This window comes from Nannospalax galili, unplaced genomic scaffold, assembly GCF_000622305.1.
Source record: "Nannospalax galili isolate Female #2095 unplaced genomic scaffold, S.galili_v1.0 scaffold1206, whole genome shotgun sequence".
Lineage (NCBI taxonomy): Eukaryota > Metazoa > Chordata > Mammalia > Rodentia > Spalacidae > Nannospalax > Nannospalax galili.
Genome location: NW_008355162.1, coordinates 123,171 through 147,125, shown reverse-complemented (window position 1 = coordinate 147,125; position 23,955 = coordinate 123,171). Strand labels below are relative to the sequence as shown.

At 45.0% G+C, this 23,955-nt stretch overlaps 1 protein-coding gene across 1 annotated transcript; it reads right to left on the bottom strand.

Moving 5' to 3' along the window:
- Nucleotides 1–7,974: 7,974 nt before the first annotated feature.
- Nucleotides 7,975–9,398, bottom strand: Scgb3a1 (secretoglobin family 3A member 1). The gene is made up of 3 exons (XM_008852227.2): nucleotides 9,306–9,398; nucleotides 8,354–8,589; nucleotides 7,975–8,020 (listed from the first exon to the last, which is right to left on the bottom strand). Exons 1-3 carry the CDS (start codon nucleotides 9,358–9,360, stop codon nucleotides 7,997–7,999), a joined length of 315 nt encoding a protein of 104 aa, XP_008850449.1. The 5' UTR covers nucleotides 9,361–9,398; the 3' UTR covers nucleotides 7,975–7,996.
- Nucleotides 9,399–23,955: the final 14,557 nt, after the last annotated feature.

The following is a 23,955-nucleotide window of genomic DNA, read 5'->3' as shown; positions in this document are numbered from 1 at the left end:
TGACTGCAGTAGGTGTCGGCTGGAGCTGGCTTGAGTCTTCAAGACGAGCTGTGTGTGCTGTGGATGGCAGAGTCTGAGAAGTGGAGTTGCGAGAACCCTTTGGAGGCCAGAAGATCATGAGTGAATCCCAGATGTCCAGCCTTGAGCTACTTTGCTGGACCTTGGTTTTGTTTAGGCTTGTCCAATTCTTCCCCTTGAAATAAGACAGTACTTGTTTTGGATTTTATAGGAGCCCACCCACAGTTAAGAGACTATTAAGAGACTATGGACTTTTAAGTGTTTGGCTTTTTTTTAAGGACTGTGGGGTTTTTAAGGTTGTACTGTCTTACGTTGTGATATTAACATCATGTCTTAGGGACAAAAATTGGAAAGTTTATGGTTTAATAGTGATGTTTGTGGGTCAAGTTGACAAGGGGTCAATTGTGCTGGATAGCTTTAGTGTCAACTTGATACACCTGGGTTGAGGGAGCCTCAATTGGAGAATTGCCTCTATTGGACTGGCCTGTGGCCACGTCTGGGGGGCATCTTTTTGAAGAGTGAGGTGGGAGGGCCCAGTCCACTGTGGGTGGTGCCACCCCTGGGCTGGTGGGCGTATGTTGCATAAGAAAGCAGGCTGCGCAGGGGCCAGAAGAGCAAGCCCGTAAGCAGGATTCCTCCATGGCCTGTGTTCCAGGTTCCTGCCCTGAGTTCCTACCTTGGGCTCCCTGATGAACTGTGACCTGGAATATGTAAGTTAAATAAATCCTTTCCTCCCCAAGTTGGTAGTGGTCAGAGTATTTTGTCACAGCAATGAAGAAACAAACCAGAACATATGCTATAACTTTTGAGTATTATTTACTGACAAAACTACCAGTCATTGCCATCAATACTGTGAAATTTATCACTGTTTTAATTTGATTTTGACATCCATTCCTTTTCTGAATTCTCCAATCTATGTAGTTTTTCAATGCAATGGTTTTCTTAAAATATTTTATTTATTTTTATTTTATGTGCATATGTGTATTGCCTGCATGTGAGTGCACCCGTGACATGCAATGCCTGCTGAGGACAGAAGAAGCTGTCAGATCCCCAGGAACTGGAGTTACACAACAGTTGTTAGCTGCCATGTGGGTTCTGGGATTTGAACGCAGCTCTTCTGCAAGAACAGTCAGTGTTCTTAACCGCTGAGCCATCTCTCCAGCCCCGTAATCATGGTTTTTAAAAAACCAATACTAATTTTATTTTTTTAATATTTTTTATTTTATTTTATGTGTATGCATGTATTGCCTGCATGTAGGTAAGTGCACCTGTGTCATGCAATGCCCATGGAGTACAGAAGAGGCTGTTGGATCCCCTGGAACTGGAGTTATGGACAGTTGTTAGCTGCCATGTGGGTGCTGGGATTTGAACCCGGGTCTTCCACAAGAACAGCCAGTATTCTTAACCGCTGAGACATCTCTCCAGCCCCAGCAATACTAATTTTTAAGTGTAAGCTAGTGCATAATAACCAATGGATCAAAGAAACAAAGGCAAATTGGAGCATTCTTTGAAATGAATGAAAAAATAATATCAAACGGAATGCAGTGACAACAATACTTAGTGGGAAACTGTAATGCAAAGACATTAAAAATGAAAAAAAAAAGTATCTTAGTAACGTCTGTCCTCAGGACAGTGGAAAAAAACGAAGAGCAAGCCAAATCTGGAGCAGGCAGTTAGGGAGATGAGGATTCGGGCAGAAAATTATGGAGTAGAAACTAGAAGGAAAATTCAAAATTTGCCAATGCTGGTGCTTAGAAAGATGAGCACAATTCATCAGTGGTCAGGTAGGCCTAACAGGGAAAAGTGAAAACGTAATGATAATTAAGGGGAGCATTACCACCAACCTCACAGAACAGAGAGGATTAGTGTGGAATACTACGGAATACTGTACGCCATCTCAACTTTAAAAAGAAGAGTAGGTCAAAAATCCTAGTAGACAAGTTGTGACATTGAGTTAGTAATAAAAAACGCAAAACAACCTGTAGAATCCAGATGGCTCCACTGGTAAATTCTAGCAAATATTGCAGCGCTGATATTTTCTTTCATTTTAAAAATATTTGAACATTTTAATTCAGATATTTCAAAAAATAAAAAGAGGGTGGAGAGATAGTTCAGTGATTAAGAGCAGTGTTCTTGGAGAGGACCCAAGTTCAGTTCCCAATACCTGTATTAGTGCACCACCTGTAACTCCAGCTCCAGGGGGACCCAACACCTCTGGCCTTGCTGGACACCTGCACTCAGGTGCACATACTCCCCAACACATAATTAAAAACATAAAATATCTTAAAATTTAATTTTTGAGCTAAAGAGATGGCTCAGTGTTTAAGAGCACTGGTTGCTCTTGCAGAGGACATGGGTTTGGTTCCCAGCACCCCCAAGCAGCTAACAAGTGCCTGTAACTCCAGTTCCAAGGTATTTGATGACCTCTTCTGGCCTCCGTGGACATTGCATACATGGGTGCACTTACATATATGAAGGCAAAACATATGTATACAAGAAAACTCAATTTTAATATGGAGCTGGAGTTACAGACAGTTGTGTCATGTGGGTGCTGGGAACTGAACCCAGGTTCTCTGGAAGAGTAGCCAGTGCTCTTAACCACTGAGCCATCTCCAGCCCCTGAAAGTAAAGTCTTCTTAAAAAATATTTTTATTGAGTTTTTTATGTTTCATATAATAGATCTTAATCAAATTAGACCCCCTCCCTCATCCACACTCCCCATAACCCCTCCACTGGATTTCATGCATTCTGTCATAAATGTTCAGTCCTATCTGGTCAAGCATTTGTATCCAGATGCCCCTCGGTACAAGTTCATCCACTGGAGACTCACAACCTATCTAGAGTCACTCCCATAAAGATCTACTCTGATTTCTCAGTAATCAGTTGCCAGTAGTTCCACAGCTAGGGTTGGAGTGTGTAGCATGTCCATTTCCCAATTCTGTGCTGGGCTTTTGTCTGATTGAGTTGGCATAGGTCTTGTGCATGCCATCACCATTGGTGCAAGTTCATATGAGCAAGTTCCCAGAGGTCTGAAAAACCAGTTTCCTTATGTTCATTCACGGACTCTGGCTCTCACAATCTTTCTGCCCCCTCTTCCAAAATGGTCCCTGAGCCATGGTGGGTGAGGTTTCATATAGGAGTCCTATCCAGGGACATGGACTCTACAGTCTTTCATTCTCCAAAACCTAGTCAGTTGTGGCCTTCTGTGTGCATTGCACGCCATTGTATGAGGAGGCTTTGCCGGTAAGAGTTGAGGGGTGTATTAGTATTCTCTGTACCCCCTGTTCTGCTGTGTTCTGTGAGCCTTAGGTGTCTTGAGGTTCCACTGTAGATATGTCACTTAGGACTGGGTATCTCTCAGATACAAGTTCTCTGTGTGTGACCAGTTGTGGAACTCTGGAATAGCCTCCATCAGGGTAGTAGGCGGGTCTGTGGCAGGCAGATCAGGAAGCCAAGGGTAGGGTGGGGGTGGGGGCAGCCTGTGGAAGGTCTAACAAACCAAACTGGAGGATTAAGCTAGTCTTCATTAGGAAGCTAGTCCAGAGATCTGAAATGGAAGAACAGTTGCAGGCCTGGGCCCAAGGCTAGAATGGGGACAGTGTGGGCAGAGCGTGGAGCTGCTCAGGCTGCAGAGGAATTCAATAATAAATTTAAAAAATTAAGCCAGGTGTGGCGGCACATGCCTGTAGTCCCAGCACTTGGGAGGCAAAGGCAGGCGGATCTCTGTGAGTTCAAGGCCAGCCTGGTCTACATAGCCAGTTCCAGGCCAGCTGGGGCTACAGGGAGACCCTGTTTCAAAAAGACAAAAATAAATAAAAATAAGATTCCTCAAAAACTGCTCTGAATGCAGTTCTACTCCCTTTAGGCATACATGGCCTGTGTGACATTGGCAGTCTTTGATAGCATCCCCACATCTAGTTAGTGTAAAATGACAGCCTGTGTTGTCCCTTTGCTTAGCTTTTGTGAGAAGACATTTTCATCATCACACGTTGGTTGCTCTGTTATATTTCAGACAGATGGGTACATTCTCCATTACTTCCTTTATCCATTTTATGAGTTTCCTTGGGTTCTTTGGGTAAAAGGTTACGTAATAGGCTATTTGCCCAATATCAAGAACATGGATTTATATATATACTAGGTGAGGTTTGTTACTGTTATTAATGTTCAGAATCACCTTGTCTTTGACCCATGAGAGCTTTGTTCAGATGGTCCTGTGTGTTCTTTAGGCGCGGGCCTCATAATTGCTAGTAGCTTCCTATTCTAGTTTAAAAAGTTATTTTTTTATGTTTCTTGCTCCAGGCCTGCACTTAATTATTAGTTCAAAGATTCCTGGTTCTTAAAGTAGGGAATTTCATCTGAAGACCAGAAACTTTACATGCAGGAAGGAATGCTTTTAGCCACTGGATGAGTCAGGGTCTCGGTCATTTCAGGGGACAGAAATGAAAAATTTTCCCCAGAGATAAAATATATCAAATGTTTTTTCTTCAATTCTCATTCAAGCCCTAAGGGTTTTACTTAACTTTAATGATCCTAAATTAGTACCTCCCTTTAACTTGGCTAGGAAACTCAGGTTTCAGTGACAATAAAACAATATTTTGTGTGTGTTTTTTGTTTTGTTTCGGTTTGGTTTGGTTTCTGAGGCAGGATCTCACTATGTAGCCCTGGCTGGCCTGGAACTCCCTATGTAGATCAAGCTGGCATCGAACTCACAGAGAGATCTACCTGTTGCTGCCTCCCAAATGCTGGGATTAAAGGCATTAAAATAATTTAAAGACTGCCTTGCCCCATACTGGGAATGAAATCCCAAGGCCTTGTGCATGCTAGACCAGTACTCTGCCACTGAGCTATAGCCCTAGCCCATAATTATTCACTTCACTTAAAAAAAGAAAATGCTACAGATGGCCTTGGGATAGCAATACCACTGCCAGAGAAATCGGAAGGCTGTTTGAGCAGTTTGTCCTTGGGGTGTGCCCACTTCCATCCGCGGGGGATAGAGGTGAACTACCATGTTTTCATATCCAATGGAGTAGCTCTTTTGTGGTTCTTTTTCTTTCTTTCTTTCTTTCTTTCTTTCTTTCTTTCTTTCTTTCTTTCTTTCTTTCTTTCTTTCTTTCTTTCTGCCTTTAAAAACATTTATTTGACCTTCTGTAGCTTTCACATGGACATAATGACAAATTGTCAAAATCAAGCCTTTTGCCCCATTCCTTTCTCTCTGATGGCTTTTAGTTTAGCCTACCATACACTTTTTTGTTGTTGTTTTTAACAGAGACACCTTTTTTTTTTTTTTTTTTTTTTTGTCTTTTTGAGACAGGGTCTCCCTGTAGCCCTAGCTGGCCTGGAACTCACTATGTAGACCTGGCTGGCCTCAAACTCACAGAGATCTGCCTGCCTCTGCCTCCCAAGTGTTGGGATTAAAGGCATGTGTGCCACCACATCTGGCTAGAGACACCTTTCTTAGACAAACAGTAAATGTATGGTCTCCTGATGAGTTCCCTCGATGCATTCTCTGAGACACAGGTTTATGTGCAGGAATTTTATTGGAGATGAACCAGTGAATGGCGTGGCCTTTGAAAGATGAAACAGGTCTGGAGAGATGGCTCAGCAGTTAAGGGCACTTGCTCTTGCAGAGGACTTGAGTTTGGTTCCCTGCACCCACAGCAGGTAGCTCACAACCCCCTGTAACTCCAGCTCTAGTGAATCAAACATTCTTCTGGGCCTCTACATGCACAGACACACATAAACATCTAATAAAAAATTTAAGGAAGAAAAAAAGGTGAAATGGGCATTGGGTTGGAAATGACACCTGTGTGAATGCGGAGTCATCCTCCAGGACACTGCACACATCCGACCATTCTAGGGTGGCATGGGGGAATTAAGGAATTACTGCTGCACAAAGAGGAAGCTGAATGGTAACAGTCACAGAGTTCTCACTCATGATCCCCTGGGAGACCCTTTAGATTTGTTCCCCCTTGAGGCAAAGCATCCAAGTCTTTGTAGACTACCTCAAAGGGCTGATGACATAGTACAGTGATAGAGGTTCGAGGTCCTGCAAGAAATATAATCTGCATTGCTGGATCTGGGTAGGAGTGTGAACTTGGAATTCTGTGAGGGCAATTCTCAGAAAGCAGCCCAGTCTCACACTATCAGTTACAGTACTCTAGAGTGATGGAAATGATAGCCTCCTCCTGGGAAATCCAGATGGGATGCTTCAGCATCCACTACCATCCACCCCTTTGACCTCTTCATTTACACTTTGTTTTCACGGAACAGATTTGGAGATCAGCTCCTTCAGGATCATGTTGATCTCTTCACCAGGAATCTACGTGAACTGATCTTACAGTCTCTTCTAAGCATTTTCCCTGCATTGTTTTCCTGGGGGCGGGGAGATTCCACAAGTGAAGGGTAGCAGAGCCATTTCAGGATGAGATCTTTGGTCTAGTACCACAAGCCTCAGTATTATACTATGTTCCCGTGACATTTAGAGCATTGTTACTGACAATCTACAGAGTCTGGACATGCTGGTGTTAATAGAGGTTGACTGGGTGACATGTCAAGGTGTCCCCACCGATTTTCTCACCAGAGATACAGAATGATTCATCTTGTTGGTGTTTCTGACTATCCAAACCAGAGTCTTCTACAAAGATTTGTAACCCTTGACAATTGTGGAGACAATGCATTGAAAGTGAGATTCAAATCTACTTTGGATCCGAGTGACTATTCTCTGTTCTAGTTTGTGAATTCATCAAAATGCCACTTCCCAAAATTAAAAAGCTTAAATCCCCGAAATATTTGTGTCAAAATAAGAACAGAAAAATTCAAGCCTATGTTTCAGTGTAAAAAAAAAAAACAATGGATTCAGTTTGTGAATGATCAGAGACACGTGAGAATATTGAGTATCCTGGTTGTTTCTCCATTGCTGGGACAAAATACTCTGACCAATACCAACTTGGGGAGGAAAGGGTTTATTTTATTTGATATCTCCCAGGTCACAGTTCATCAGGGAGCTCAAGGTAGGAACTCAGGGCAGGAATCTGGAGGCAGGAGCTGGAGCACAGGCCATGAAGGAACGCTGCTTACTGGTTTGCTCCCCTGGCCCCTGCTCAGCCTGCTTTCTTATGCAACACAGGCCCACCTGCCCAGGGGTGGCACCACCCACAGTGGGCTGGGCCCTCCCACATCTCATCAATCAAGAAAATGCCCCACAGACATGGCCACAGGCCAGTCCTATGGGGGCAATTCCCCAATTGAGGCTCCCTCAACCAGGTGTGTCAAGTTGACACTAAAGCTATCCAGCACATTGAGTTTACTAGGAATTTTCCCCTGAAATAGTCTTTAGTGTCCAGGTTCTATGGGACCTTACTATCAGCATTGGAGTCAGTCCAGAAATCGTTTCCTTTGATAGAACAAAAGAATCAAAGGCATTGGGTATCTGAATGAAGCCTCCAGAAACCATAGGAATAAGTGTCTACGTCAAGGGGATAAAAACTTTTAAATGCTTTTGTTGGGAGAGTTGTCTTCAAACGTCAAGGATTAGATGTTTCCCACACTTCATGAACAATTACAGAGCATAATGGCAAAAAAATAACCCCCAAGCTAGGAGCTAGAGTCCACTCCTGTCACTCTTAATTACTGACTCTGTCACCTGTCAAATTTCTCTCTCTCCCTCCCTTCTCTCCCTCTTTTTCCCTTCCTCCCTCCTTCCCTCCCTCTCTCTCCTTCCCTCCTTTCCCTCCCCACCTCTCTTTCTCTCCCTCCCTTCCTCCCTCCTCCTCTCCCTCTCTCCTTCCCTCCCCATACTTGGTGGCTTCCTTTGGGGATTTTCTTTGAGGAAGGAAGACATCAACTGCAAACCTGTTCTAGCCATGTTTATTAAGCAAGACAGAGGGAAGGGCATGGGCATCAGGACCAGGCGGCAGGGTTTCCAGCCCTCGTTGGAGGGCAGCATCTTGTCCTCTGGTGGGGTTTCTCCAGGCTCATCTTAACCAAGTAGAGTCAGGGTCCCCTGGAAAAGAGAAGCAAAGCTTGAGAGTGCTCCCTCACTGCCCCCAAGAATTAAGGAGGAGAGGTCCTGGGTCCCTGAGATTACTCAACCAGGAAGGCAAGCTGCTGGTTCTAAGGAGGATTTCGGTGAAGCAGATGGGGAGTGGGCCCTGGGATAAAGTGGCCTGCTGGCAGGCTTTTGTGAAAAGTACATTATAAAGAACTCCTCGGGCTCTTCACAACCTCCCACGCCTAAGAGCTTGCTGGAGCAGGACAGGAAGCAAAGGTTCCCTGATTGGGTTGGGCTGCCTCCTATATGATTGTGAGGATGGCTGGGGAGGGGTGCCCATTTTACCAGCAGTGTCTTGATGGCCCCCACGGCCTCAGGACCCAGCTCGGTGACACACTTCCTGGAACCCTCTATGAGGTGATCCATTGGGATGCCCAGGCCGGCGAGTATGAACTTCAGGAGGTTGAAGTAGTTTAAGGGTACGCTGGGCACAGCCCCAGCCACAGCTTCTGCAGCTGGTGCAAGAGCCCCCACAGGTTCAGCCACTGATTTGGCCACTGAATCCACAAAGAAAGCAGCACCTGCCGACATACAAGCAGAGAGCCTGGTGTCTCTACAGGGGTCCTGAAGACCCAACTCCGGGGAGTGCCCAAGGGGGATGGCACGGTTTGTTCATCATCCCGAGCCACCTACCCACTTCCTGACTGGTGGCTGCCCTGTGACAAGTTGTGAAGACACAGAAGTGAGGAAAGGTGGCCACATAGAGGGCCCAGGAAGGAGATTGTTGCAAGAAAGCCATAGGAGATGGCCTCATGGTGGAGGAAGGACAGGTGATCTCTGGTAGGCTTGAGGGTAGGTAGGCTTTTCAGAGTTGGGGATATTCATACTGTGCCTTGAAGGAGGAGGGGACAGTGACCAGGCTGAGAACAGATGGCTTTTTCCAAGCCGGGGCTGACACCTGCCATCAGCCTGAGGCTGGAGAGAGCCTGGTGGTGGTCAGTGAAGCGAAGAAAGGCTGAAGGTGGGTAGGTATACTTGATGCAGCTGGGGGGCTCAGATGGGGCTAGCAGCAGAAGGCCTCAATGGCTGCAGGAAGAAGAGCGAGAGGGATCCCTCTGGGAAGGATAAGCAGAAAAGCATCTGGGTCCCTCTCGAGGCCCCTCTGTAGGGCCAGTGGAAGCAACCGGTGTCCAGAGTGGGAGGCTGTAAGGTCAGGACTGGCTGGAGTCAGGGCCAGGAAAGAGCAGGTACTAATGGCAGGTCCTTCCTATGACTTGTAAGCCCTGAGGATACTCACCAGAATCACTGAGCAGGGCCATGCCAAACAGCAAGAAGGTGATGGTGAGCTTCATGGTGGAGAGGGACTCAGAAGATGCTCCTGGAACCCAAGACAAGCTTCCCAAAGCCTAGTGCTGAGGGTTTCATATACCCAGGGCTGGAGCCTCACCCTCTTGAGAAATGTGTTGTTTGCTCAGCTAAAAGGCAGAGCCCCAGCCAATTTCCTGCTCTGGCCAATGGACCCTGGGAGGATTGTATATCCCACCTTGGTCCTGTGGATTTCCTGTTGGCAGGGTCTCCTAAACTAAAGTGCTGGGCCTTTCTCCCCAAGAACAGGAACTGAGGATGTGCTTTGTCTCCACAGGGTCCACCCAAGCCTGCACCTTGACACTGTAGTCTCACCCCACCTCACCCTCACCACAGTGCACGCCTGAGCTCTTGTGGGAACAGGCTCCCCACACTGGTGAGGAAGGGATGGGTAATTATGTGGGTTCTGGGACTGGGAACCTGCAGAGCACACTGGCAATTAGCAGGTCCCTGTCCCATACCTTCTCTCAATGACATGTGGGTCCCAGATCCCAGACCATGGAAATGTCATGGCTGCTGCAGGTCTGAGAGAGTCACTGTTTGAGTCAGAAAGGAAACTCCTATAGCCTGGACAGGTGATCAGGCCTCACTCCTGGCCACCTCTTTATTGGGGCCACAGGAAGGTGCTACTGATACAAAGGAGGTCCTGGGACATTTTTCCATCTTTGGAGCCAGTCTCAAAGCTGATGAGCCTAGTATAGTTCAGAGTTTCTCTTACAAACTTTCTTGTCTGCCTGCCGTCTTCAGAGAAGCAAACATTAATAACCTGGAAACAGGCTCATCGGTGAGAGGATCTGACTTCCAGGTGTGTTCTGGAATGCCTCAACCCTAGCAGATGAGCATGCCTTGACTTATAGCTGGACAAAGGGTCTGCAGCTACCCCTGAGCTACTGTGAATCAGGACCTAGACTGGCCAAATCCATCTGTACTCAGCATGTGGCTCGTTAGTACTGACCACGTGTGCATGCTCACATGCTTCCACTCGCTCCTTACATTTTTCCTTGACTGCTTCATCTGGGAACTTTGGTTATAGACCTGGACTGTGATATCTACGTTTTGTTGATCATGTAAAAGTAATTTCAAGGGCTGGAGAGATGGCTCAGCAGATAAGAATACTGACTGTTCTTGCAGAAGACCTGGGTTCAAATCCCAGCACCCACATACATGGCAGCTAACAACTGTCTATAACTCCAGTCCCAGGGGATCCGACAGTCTCTTCTGTCCTCCGCAGGCATTGCATAACACAGGTGCACTTACATGTGGGCAATACATACATACACATAAAATAAAAAACATAATAAATGAATTTTTTTTTTTAAAAAAAGAAGTAATTTCAATGGGAAATGCATCTTCTACTTGTGAAGATTCACCTCCTATTGGGTTCCCTGGAAGGAACGCTGATTGTGAGGTAAAGGCAAGACCATCTGTGTTACTGTGGCTATGATGGACCCTGTGGTCACACCCAGAGTGCCCTGAGCCTCTTCCTCTCAAGGGAACATTTGCCAAATGAACGTTGCTCTGACCAGCTAACCTTCCTAGGAAGCTAAGGCCTACTTACCAGTTCAATGATAGTGCCTGCCTTATCCATGGTTTCCACTCTCTGTGATCAACTGTAGCCTGAAAACTAAATAGAAAATTCCACAAGTTAACGATCCATAAATATTTTAGGATTTTTGTCAAGTCCAACCTACCCTCCTTTCCCTCCTTTTACCTTTGCATTTATAATTATTAAGGCAGAGTAGTTGTCACCTCGGTGGGCTTCACTGTGACATTTCCGTACATGCACATTTCATGTTTTGATGGTACTCACCCTCCCCATGTGCTCTTGCCCCTTCTCCATCCCAGTTGGCCCTCTTCTACTTTTGAGTTGTGTGTGTGTTTTAGATTTCACATATGAGAGAAAACAGAGTATTCATTCAAAATCATATTGTCCAGTCCCTATATGTTTGAATGTTTTCTTTGGAGTCTCTTGCTGTCATTCTTTGTTTTATTCAATTATGATCTGATAAGATACAAGAAATTATTAGCATTATTTTGTATTAAGATTTGCTTTATGATTCATTTTGGAAAAAGTCTCATGAGCTGATGTACTTCTGTTATTGGATGGAAGAGTTTGGAGATGCCTGTTAAATCCAGTTGATCTAAAGTGTAATATAACACTTATGTTTCTTTGTTGATTTTTTTGGTCAGGATAATTTATGTATTGATGAGAGTGGAATATTGAAATCACTCACTATGAATGTATTGTGGTCGGTTTCTCCCTTTGTGTGCTGTAATCTTCATCTTGTAAAACTAAGTACTGTCATGTTTGGTGCATTTATACTTAGGGTTATATCGTCTTCACAGATTGCTCCCTTTACCAACAGGGAGTGACCTCATTCTGAAATGGCAAAACTCACTCCATTTTTCTCTAGCTGAATGTTGCTTTACCCTCTGTTTTTGCCCCATTGTAGGCAGCCAGGCAGAACTTCTCATGCAGGTGGTTTCAGGGAGTACATTGTTCTACATATAGGAACATTGAAACTCACATGTAGCCAGGCAGCATGACCAGATAGCACGTCCTCCCTCCCGGCTATACCTGCGTCTCCATGGAGCCCATTGTTTCTGCATTCTGAGAAACTTGTTTTTTCTTAACCAAAACCTTTTGTTAATTGAAAATCTCTTTGTTAATTGACCTGCCCCTGTCTGGTGTAACTATGGTGATAACTATGTAACTATATAACTATAGTTATTAGCTTTACCCCTGTCATGATGATATAGTTGTGGTTTTAAGCTTTATAAACCCTGCCCTGCTTCTCCTCAGGGTCAAGAGTTCTCTTGGGCATGAGCCTCCTCTCTGACTGATGACTTGCTAGCTAAGCAATAATAAAGGACTCCTAATTCAACCATCACCATGCGGCATTCCTCTGTGCAGTCGCGCTCAGTACAGCCCCTTCTTACTGACTTTGTCTTGAAGTCTGTGTGGCTGAATATTAGCACAGCTGTTCCTGCTTGCTTTGGTACTCCACTTGCTTGGATGTCATTTTCTGTTCTTTGACTTTCAGTCTGTATGTTTTGACCAGTGGCGTGAGTTACTTACAGGCAGTAAATTGTTGGGGTCTTGTTTTTTGTTGTTTCTTGTTATTATTTATTTATTTATTGATTGATTGATTGATTGATTGATGTACGTGTGTGTCAGTCATAAGACAACTTCAGAAGCCAGTTCTCTCCTTCCACTATGTGGGTCCAGGGATCAAACTTGGGTCGACAGTCTCGGCAGAAATTTCCTTTACCACTGAGCCATCTTACCAGCCTTTGTTGTGTCTTTGTTATTATATTTTTAGACAAGGTTTTTCTGTGTATCCAACTCTGGTTTTGAACTTGTGCTCTTTCTGCCTCATTATCCTGAGTGCTGCGATTCTAGACATGCGCCCCCATACTTGGTTTGGGTCTTGTTTTCTCATTCAGTCAGACACAGCTTTCTTTAATTGGAGAATGAAGATAATTTACATTAAGAATTATTGTCAAAACATATATATTAGATTCTGTCATTCTGTTGTTTTTCTTTGGCTGTTTTGAATAATTGTTCATTTATTTCTCTTTTATCGTAGAGGTTAGATGGTTTAGTCAATCAGTTTTGATTCTTTCCTAATTCTCATTTGCTTGTCTATTCTTCTAGTGAGATTTATTCTTCCCCGTGTTGTCCTCATTGTGTTTGTATTTCTGGTTGTGTGTAACTCCTCTTTGCTGCGTAGGATTCCCCTAAGTATCTTTGGTAATGTTGGCTTTAGTGATTATTAGTTTCCTTAATTTATGCTTATCCTAGAATGGCTAATTGTTTATATTTTGATTATGAAAATAACTGCTTTGACACAGTAATCTAAGTTGCCAATTATTTTCTTTTAGGACTTATAATATGGCATTCCATATCCTTTTAACCTTTGCTTCTATTACTTTCATGGCTTTGTCTTTATTTTTTAATTGATCAGTTTTCTGTGTATGAGTATTTTGCTTGCATATATGTAAGTGCATCACATGCATACAATGTCCATTGAGGGCAGAAGAGGGTGTTGGATCCCCTGTAACTGGAGTTATGGATGGTTGTTAACCCATAGGGGTGCTGAGAACTGAACCTGGGTCTCTGCAAGAGCAGCCAATGCTCTTAACTGCTGAGCCATCTCTCTAGCCCCGAGGCTCTGTCTTTATAAGAGATGGAGTGACTCTCTCTTGCAGTGCTCAGGACTCTTTTTGTTGTTGTTGCTGCTGCTGCTGTTGCTATATGCCCTTAGCAGTTTAATTATGATGTAGATAGGTTCTTTTCTGGCTGTGTTTATTTGGGGTTCTAAATGCATCCTGTACCTTGAGGCCCACATCTTTTCCAGGATTGCTTCTGCTATTACTTCACCATGATTTATATGTCTTTATCCTATACTGGTGTTCCTTTGTGTACGGATTATTCATGTTTGGTCTTTTGTTTTATTTTTTTAACATTCATTTATTTATTTTGCATGTGTGTGGCAATCAGAGGACAACTTTGTGGAGCTGGATCTCTCTTTCCACCATGGGATCATCCCAGGGATCAAACACAGGTCATTAGACTTGATGGCAAGCACCTTTATCTGCTGAGCCATCTCACAGGCCCACGTTTGGTCTTTTAGTCATATCCCATAGATCTTATGTACGTTGTTCACAATTTCCCTTTTCATTTATTACTCTCTGGTTGTGATAATATATCAGCACTTTTAATCTCAGTATTCTTTCCATTGCTTGTGCTAGCAGCCCCTTGGTGCAACTTTCAGCTGAGATTTTTTTCTTTGGTTTTTCTTGAGCAACTCCCTTTTTATTGAATGATTCTTTCACATACTGCTTTTTCATCCTTAATTCATTCAACTGTTTATTCATATTTATTGAATGATTCTTTCACATACTGCTTTTTCTTCCTTAACTCATTCAACTATTTATTCGTATCCTCTTTGAACTCATGGATCCTTTAAAAATCTTTTGAATTCATTCTCTGTCCAGCATTTCATCCACTTTGGTATCTTCAGATTTAGTTACTGGAAATTTAGTTAGTTAGTCATATGAGCTTCTGGGCTATGCTGCTTGTGTTCCTGTGTTGAATTTTTGTACAGTGTGGAATGGATAGCATCGTTCTGTGGGGTCTTCTTAGTGACTAGCCTTCTTATAAAGGTTCAATCCCCACTACTGTTCAAAGAGAAGAAAAAAATCAGTGGTAACTACAGCATAAAAACAAATCAGATAGTTATACAGTAAAAAAAATTCAAATAACTTTACCATTAATGACAATATTAAAGGCACAAAAGTATAGAGTAAATGAAAAAATAATGAAGAAAAAAAATAATAATAAAAGAATGGAGAAAAGGAAAAAGACAAAGAAGCAAATTTTTAAAAAAGAAAACAAGAAACGAAGATAGAGAAAATGAAAAAAAAATCTTCCTAATTTCTTGTAGCCATAAAGAAAGGTGAATTTACAACATTTGGATGAAAATGAAAGGAACTGGAAATCACTGTGTTAACTGAAATAACCAGGCTCATAAAGACAAATACTGCATGTTTTCTGTCATATGGAACCTAGTGTCTGTGTGTGTGTGAGAGACAAAACTAGAAAAAGCATCACGGGAGGGAGGAAGCGATACTGAGAGGTGAACATAGGATAACGAATACAGGTGACCAGAAGGCAGAGGTGGAGAGTCATCAGGACAAAGGGAACAAGTTGAGAGGGGAAAGGACATGGGAGTGTGCAGTGGGGGAGGGGAACATATATGTATGAAGATACCATGAAGAAACCCAGTACTGCATGCTAACTTAAAACTAGAATTTAAAAATCCCACCATAGATCTATACCGCATTACATCAGATGCTTCTGAGTGCTCATAATCCAACAATAAAAATTAATTAAAAAATCCTGTGACCAAGACACTTGAATTGGAGAACTTCTTTCCAGCACTGTGACATTGGGATCTGCCAGATCTGGTTATATAGTGGGTGTCAGCTGAGACCGGATGTGATTCCTCTTGGCTCCCACCAAACATGCTGGTGCTGTAATTAGACTGAACCCCGCCCCCTGTTCAATGCCAGGCCAGTTGAAGATGTGTTGTCCATGTGTTCACTCCAAACCCAGTGCTGCCACTTTCCCTCGTGAGCTTCAGCAGAATGTGGGGCTGGCAGCACTCCCTCCCTCCAGAGGTCTTCAAAATACCCAGGCGGAGTGGGAGAAGCTAACAGACCCCTGCTTTCTGTAGGGAGGAGCGGCATAGGACAGTGGGTCAGCCTCAGTCTCTCAGATCTGGCCACCCAGGGCAACACACACACCTGACCCCATCCCTCACAACAGGGGGTAAGCTGCTCCCCTCCACAGTCACCATCCCTACACTTCTCAGCTTATTTGCATCAGGCCCTTCCCTTTGCAACTCCGTCTCCCACTGCAACCAAATGTCCCCAGAGACCCTGACCTGTGATTTCCAGTGTTTTCTGATCCCCAGAGTAGTTTAGCTTCAACAATAAGACGCTTGTCAAGGTGCCGCTCAGCCATCACACACTGAGATGGCTAGCAGTGTTGTAGAGTCCTTCTCCGCAGCTGGCATGCCGCGTTACCATGCTGGATTTAAAGTTTGAAAGAGCTGTGGCTTTCTTCTGGGACTGGGACTGCCAGCCTGCTGTGCTGTCACCGAGCTGCAGTGTTCTTTAGCTCACCTTGTGCTTGCTGCATGAGTTTTCCTTCACCACCAGCAGGGACAGGAGTTGCGAACACTTTACTTTTTTCTCTGAGTTGCCGTTCTAAACCTGTATTTGAGTTTTCCAGTTTATAAAGATTGATTTACTTATGTCTGTGCACACATGTGCTAATGCACACACACCTGTGCAAGCACACACAGGCCCATTGGGTGTCTTCTAACATTCTCCGCCTGTTCCTTGAGGCAAGGTCTCTCCTTGAACCTCGGGCTCGTGTTTTCTTGGCTAAGTTGGAAGCAGGCAAGCCCCAGTGATCCCTTTGTCTCTGCTCTTCAGGGGCTGAGGTTAGAGGTGCGAGCAATGTCCAGCTTGTTATCTTGAGTGCTGGTATCCGAACTCCCGTCCTCAGAATTGTGCAGCAAGCACCCTTAGCTGCTGAGCCATCCTTCTAACCCCCATCACCTCTTTCTAGGCTCTTCTCTAACGTTCCTCAGAATACTGCTTCTGCTTTGCTCTGACTCTTTTCACCGAGTTGTGTGGATGCTTCTAGTCCACAATATTACTGGATGCTCCACCCCAATTCACTTTCTTTCATTACTTGTGTGTGTGTGTCTGTGTGTGTGTGCACGTGCGCATGTATATGTGGCTATGCTTGACTATGCAATCCATGTGCAGGCAGAGCTTGACATCAGGTGTCTTCCTCTATCACTCTCCACCTTACTTTTTGAGACAGTCTCTCACTGAACCTGGAACTCATCAATTTGGCTAGACTGACTGGCCAGGAAGTCCCCAGGATCTGCCTGTCTTCCCTTTACACCACTACCACTGGAGTTCCAGACATACACTGCTGCACCCAGATTTTATGTGGGTTCTGGGAATCCAAACTCGGGTCCTCATGCTTGCGCAGCAAGCACCTTAGCCATCTCCCCAGCCTCCCACCCTTTTATCTAGAGGGACATCCTGATGGGAAGAAGGGGAAAGTGTTGGTCTTTGTTATTCTGGCAGAATTTAAGAATGGGCACTGTGGACATATTTTCTTCAATCTGGTCTCTCTTGCCTCCATGTCCCCATGAAGGGACTGAGTCTTACCCCATTTGACTAGGGAATCAGTGCTGACCCAAATGAAGACATCACCAAAAGTTCTGTGTGTGTGTGTGTGTGTGTGTGTGTGTGTGTGTGTGTGATAAAATACATAGTATACCAATTTGCAATCTTAATTTTTTTAAGGGTATGGTTCCAGGGCTAGAGAGATGGCTCAGTGGTTAAGAGCGCTGACTGCTCTTGTGGAAGACCCAGGTTCGATTCCCAGCACCCACATAGTGGTTAACTACCATCTGTAACTCCAGTTCCAGGAGATTTGACGCCTTCTTTTGACCTCCACAGGCATTGCACGACATAGGTGCACTTACACACATGCAGGCAATATACTTATACACATAAAATAATAATTAAAATATTTAAAAAGGGTATGGTTCCAACTAACACCCCATCTACCTCTAGAACTTTTCATCTTATAAAACTGAAACTCTGTACCCATTAAATACAACCCCTTCCTTCCTTCTTCCTGGCCTCTGGAAACCACTCTTCCATCCTTGTCTCTTAGGCAACTCTAGGTCCTGTCAAGTTGACAACACTATCACACCATGGAAAGCAAAACTCCCCAGAAGAGAACACTGCTGTACAGCAAGACATGGGATTGTTGGCTCAGACAGTAACTCTGTTCATAGTTTTTGAGTAATCACCATCATCTTCCACAGCAGCTGTGCCACTTTGCATTCCCACCGACAGGGCGCAGGAGCTCCAGGTTCTTCATATTACAAATGTTCCTCCATCTACCTCTAGAACTTTTCATCTTATAAAACTGAAACTCTGTACCCATTAAATACAACCCCTTCCTTCCTTCTTCCTGGCCTCTGGAAACCACTCTTCCATCCTTGTCTCTTAGGCAACTCTAGGTCCTGTCAAGTTGACAACACTATCACACCATGGAAAGCAAAACTCCCCAGAAGAGAACACTGCTGTACAGCAAGACATGGGATTGTTGGCTCAGACAGTAACTCTGTTCATAGTTTTTGAGTAATCACCATCACCATCATCTTCTACAGCAGCTGTGCCACTTTGCATTCCCACCGACAGGGCACAGGAGCTCCAGGTTCTTCATATTACAAATGTTCCTTATCTGCTGTTTTTCTGAATTTTTCAGAAAAGTGCAATCTTTCCTTTTCTTCTTCATATCCTTTTTCTAAACATGCTTTCTCTAATACTTTGGACTGCCCTAGCATCTTGTATTTCTTTACTTTTTCTCTAAAGATTCCTTTACCTAGCTATGTGGCTGCCAGTCAGCTATGTGTCTGACCTCCATGCATGGCTTCATGACTTTCCTTCTCCCCAGGATTCTACTCCTCAAGGCAGCTAGTGAGATTAATAGCTCCCCTGCCATGAGAATTTTCTTTAAAATTCTAATAAAATTCTCCTAAAACTTCCATGTGGGTCCATTCTTAAATTCTTTCATGAATGTGACTAAGAACCCTCTAGGGGATGCTCTTTCTCCAGTTTTCTGTTCAATTATTTGTTCAGGTAATTTTAATGGCATTGTAATGCCTCAAAACAGTACTTTAAAAATTAGATTAAAAAAATCTAGAGTTCACACATTGTGGCACACACCTTTCATTCCAAAACTCAGGAGGCAGACAGGGAGATCTCTGTGAGATTGACACCTTTCTGATCTATATAGTGAGTTCCAGTCTAGATAGGGCTACCAGGGGAGCCCTGTCTCAAAAAACAAAAAATCATGTATGCATCTTCTGAAATATTCTTATTTTATTTATATATTTCTTATCATAAACAGCTACATTTATGGATTAAATAACTATGATATATTTCATTTATTTAATATTCTCTTTAGTTTTTCACATTCATAAGTACTGTATTCACAATTTTTCTACCTCTCCCTCTCCTCCTTTCAACTCCTCCTTTGTTCCCTCAATTCCATCTTGAGCTCATGATCCTCTCCTACAAGTATCATTGGTGTGTGTGTGTGTGTGTGTGTGTGTGTGTGTGTGTGTGTGTATACAATCTCTTTGCCTCCCTAATATAAAATTATATGTGATTGTATTTAGGGCTGATCTAGATAATCCAGGAGAATCTCCTTGTCTCAAAATAATGAACTTAATTATACCACCAATACTACAGAAATTTCTATAGAAAATAACATTGAAAGGATTCAGCAATTAGTTTTTCAGCGTATCTCATCCTACTGGTACTGTGTTGCCTCCTCAGAGGCCAGTTGAGTGTCTTCAGTAGGTGTCAAAGCCTACCTGAGAGGAGAGGGCGAGGCCAGACAGGTGAGATGAGCATCTACTCTGAGCCTTCCCCATCCCAGTCACGCATGCCTGCCCCCTGCTGGCAGAGGGTTGGTCGCAACACTGAGGAAGCGCTTGGCACTTTGTGAAAGACAGGGTCAGCTTGTCCCAGGACATGTTTGCAGGACATCCTACAGTCCAAAACAAACATTGACGCCTCACCCATCCTCTGGGAATTCAGAAAGTGCTGAAGGTAAACACTGGCTTTGACAACTCTGACCATGGGCCAAATAGCAACTTTGGGACTGTGAAAGGATCATGAGGACCTCAAAGCTGGATGCTCAGCCAATGTGGTGTTTCCTCAGGGAGAGCCATGGAGGAATGTGACAGCTGCCTCTGCCTGGGCCTCCATCAGGGCTCCTGGCTTCAAGAAGGACCAGGAGAAAGTTGTCCAGGAAGGGTGCTCAGTGCTGTGCCTCAGGCAGCAAAGACAGAAGGTCTCGGGACTCCACCCTAGACAACTACAGTGGCTTGTCTGCTCCTTCAAGACCTACCAGCAGGCCTCTTGCTTGCAAAGCCCTTCAGGTCTGGCTATGTTTTCCCTGTGCTTGGATTTCTTTCCCAGCCTGACTCTATGGCCAACCTGGTCTACCCTTAGCACCCTCCATTCATGTGTACACACCTGGGCCCAGAGCATGGCTGCCAAGGGCGTATAAGATGGAGCTTAGACATGCAGGCCAGGACTGCCAGCACAGCAGCTCCCTAACCCCCTGGGGGGTGCCCCTCGAGGGCCCAGGAGGCCTCTTTATTTTTTCTTCTTTCCTTTTTGTCAACCAGCCTCTCCAGTTCTAAGACTTGTCACCCTGGAACTCTCACTGATATCTAGGTTCGAGGGCCCAGGAGGCCTCTTTATTTTTTCTTCTTTCCTTTTTGTCAACCACCCTGGAACTCTCACTGATATCTAGGCTAAGTAAATTAAGCAAACTGAGGACCCTAATTCCATCTCTCAGTGAGGCGTGTGACTATCCTTTTCAGTTTCTACAATAACTCACTTCCCTGTAGCCTCTTAAGCTTGAAGACTGGTCAGGTTGGATTGTTGCAATGTAATGATTTTGTACTGTAGAATATATCTTGGATAAATTGCCCCCACCTCTGTCTAAAGCCCATGTAGGCCTAAGCTTACAAACAGGTTTTGTTTGGTTCCTTCTCAATCCCTCTGCACTCTTTTCTCACCAGGAGGTGAGGGTGGATGAACAGCTTCTAGAGTGAGTCAGTACCTGCTCCTGGTCTCAGACTCCCCTCCCTCCCACCAATATTGTTACCTTTCTAAGGAGGTCATCCTGGACCATGATGATTGTATGACCAAGAGACGGATCCCTCTGTCTCCCTCTCTCATGCTTGAATTGTCACCATAAGTTCAGGTGAGCACATCCAGGCTCTACCAGAAGTCAAGATGATCCCCCTTCAGCAAAGGCCCCTGAGCTTTCTCTAGCACCAGGTAAAAGTGGCTTGAAGAACAAACCAGGATCTGGTGAGGCTGGGCCATGGACAGGGCCAGAGCAGGGAGGGCTCTCCCAGAATCCCTGGCTCCACCCACTAGGTAAATGAATGTGCCATGTGCTGCCCAGGGGTCACCCATGAATCTCTGCCAGCATGCTCTTCTTGACCTCCTTCCTGCTTCCTCATGGCTCAGCCATCTGGGCTCTGGGGCTCTTGACGGTGTTTCCAGTGTCTTGTTCCCACTCCTGTGGGTGCCTTCACCTTGGTCAATATTGATCTGGTGTTCTCAAGCACTTCTTTTTCCTTCTTCCTTTACCAAGGCCTCCCTCCCCGAGGAGCCCTGTAGTGGAGAGGGTGGAAAGATACCATTAATATTATTTATACACTATTGTGTTTGTGTGCATGATGTGTGTGTGTGTGTGTGTGTGCGTGTGTGTGTGTGTGCGTGCGCGCTCGCAGAGGCCAGAAGACAACTCTGTGGATCACTCCTTTCGCTTTTATGTGGGTTCTGGAGTTTGAACTTGGACTGCCAGGCTTATGCAGCAAGCATCTTTATCTGCTGAGCCATCTTCCAAGTCCTCTGAGGGCTCAGTAACAGAAAAGTTGACCCATGTGCTTTTGCAGTGACTGAAATTCCAAGGGGAGGTCCTCTCTTCAGGCAAAACTCAAGCCAAGCTCTAATGGTGTCAGTAGGACCTTGAATTTCTCAGTCCTTACTCTGCAGGGCTGGGACAAGGGTGGGGGTAGTAGGGGACCACAAGCCAACAGCCAACAATGTCAAACAGGCCCTGATTCAGGTTCAGGGAAACCAGCCCTGCTTATGCCCCAGAGCCCTCCCCTAATGTTTCAATGGGTTTCCATTGCTCTGAGGGGCTGTGTACCACAGCAGCCATGGACCAGGAAACCTGCTGTGTAATTTTGGTTGTTAGGCTTAGCCTTTAATGCCTGTGCCATCTCTCCAGCCCCTGCTGTGTAATTTGGTCCAGTTTACCTTGTTCTACTTGGGCTGAAGCTGTAGCAAGTTCATGGACTGAAGGTGGAGCCCACAGAGGTACTTTAAGTAAAATGGTATTAGGACTGGTGAGGGGTGGGTATGATCACTTCACCATAGAAGAAAGCTCACCAAACACCAGTGAGATGCCTGGGTTTCTTGGAACGGGGTGTGCACCAGTGCCAGCTCATCCCATGCTCGGGACCCTTCCTGTCGCATGAGGGTCCCTCATTGACTGTCTGTTGCCTCTACACACCAGGCCTGGGAGCAGCTGCTTTCCAGGTGAGCCATGTAAGTTGGTGGGTTAGACCACCAGGGACCTCTCAGCCCAGATTCTAGCCCAGCACATCAAAGGTGGATTCACTGCTGTTCCAAAGCAAGGCCTATTTGAGGCTGATGAACAGCTTAAAATGCAGTTCTGTTATTCTCATGTCTCAGGGGATAGGAAAGGGGTGGAATGCACAATTTCCAGCTCCCTGGAAGCTGCTGTATCCTCCTTCCAGGACTAGGCATCTAGAGACAGGAACTCTAGAGCCACACCCACCTGGCCAGCTGACTCCTTGTTAACAGAGGAAGGACCAAGATTTTCCCAGACACTTTACAAGTCTCTCAGTTCTTCCCTCCACAATCTCTTTGAGTTCATTCCCAAACTCCAGTTTAGCACCCCATCCCGATTCCTGATATACTCCCCTGGTTTATGGCAAACTTTTCCACCTCTGGCTCTGGCTAGAAAGTGGAACTTTCCACACCTCCCTGCACATGTGCCTCTGAAGGCAAAGTGGTATAGGACAGACACTCAGTCTGGGATGGAAAGCTCCTCCCTGCAGTGGCGGCTGTAACAACCAGTTAACTTCTATGTTTCTCTAGGTCAGCACTACTAAGGGGCTCACTGACCTCAGGAGCCCTCTGGCTTTGTGTTATAGGAGGGATACTCTAATTCTGTTCATGTCCCTTTCACCCTCATCCTTCTGAGGTAGGGTTCCCATGCTTTCCTGTAAGGCCCCCTATTACCCACAATGGCTACATCCTCCACGGGTCTCTCTGTGATCCCTTGAGCAGGGTATGTGTTGTGGGTGGTGGGAGAGCAAAACTTACTCTGCTGCATGGACAGGATGCTGGTGGCTCAAGTAGGTTTGCCATAACAAAGGGCTGTGGACTTGTCTTAAACCTTACACTCATTCACTGCTTGTGGTTCTGAGGGCTGGACTGAGAAGTTCAAGGTTGAGGAGCAGTAGACTCAGTGTCTGGTATGGCTCCCTCTTTGCTTTGTGGAGAGGCTGGCTTCTCCTTGTGTTTTAGGAAGAGGGTGAAGAGCCCTCTGGCTTTCCCGTGTGTGTGTGTGTGTGTGTGTGTGTGTGTGTGTGTGTGTGTGTGTGTGTGTACCTGTGTGGGTGCATGTGTGTGGAAGCCAGAGATCAACCTTGGATGCAGTTCTTCTGTTGTCATTTCCTGGTGCCATCCACCTTGTTTTTTGAGGCAGGGTCTCTAATAGGCATGGAGCTCATTAGGTAGACTAGGCTGGCTGGCCAGTGACCCCCCAGGGACCTACCTGTCTGCCTCTAGCTCCCTAGGGCTGAGATGACAAGTGCATGCCATTACACCTGACATTTTTACATGGGTTTGGGGATCGAACAGTAAAGACAAGACAGCACTTTACTGACTGACCTATCCCTTCTTCACGTGGCTTCTTCCAAGGGTACAACCCCACTCCTGAGGATTCCACCCTTTGGACCTAACCGCTCCTAAAAGCTCTATCTTATAGTCAGAGTTTCAAATGAGTCATGAGAAGTTACAATTGTTTGGTCCTTGCAGATGTCTACAGACATGAACGTGTGTATATAAATGATGGTTAGTCTTCACATGATTGAACTGAAAAGTGCCTAGGACAGCAGTAAATCACACCTCTGTGGAGGTCTGTGAAGGTCTTTCCAGAGAGGATTAACTAAGTGGGAAAGATCTACTCTGATTGTCATTGGCACCATTCAGCTGAGGGTCTGGGTGGAACAAAAGGGACAGGAGGAAGCCTGTTTCTCTCTCTCTCTCTCTCTCTCTCTCTCTCTCTCTCTCTCTGTCCCCCTCTCCTCTGACTTAGCACAAACAAGTCTAACATGCACACA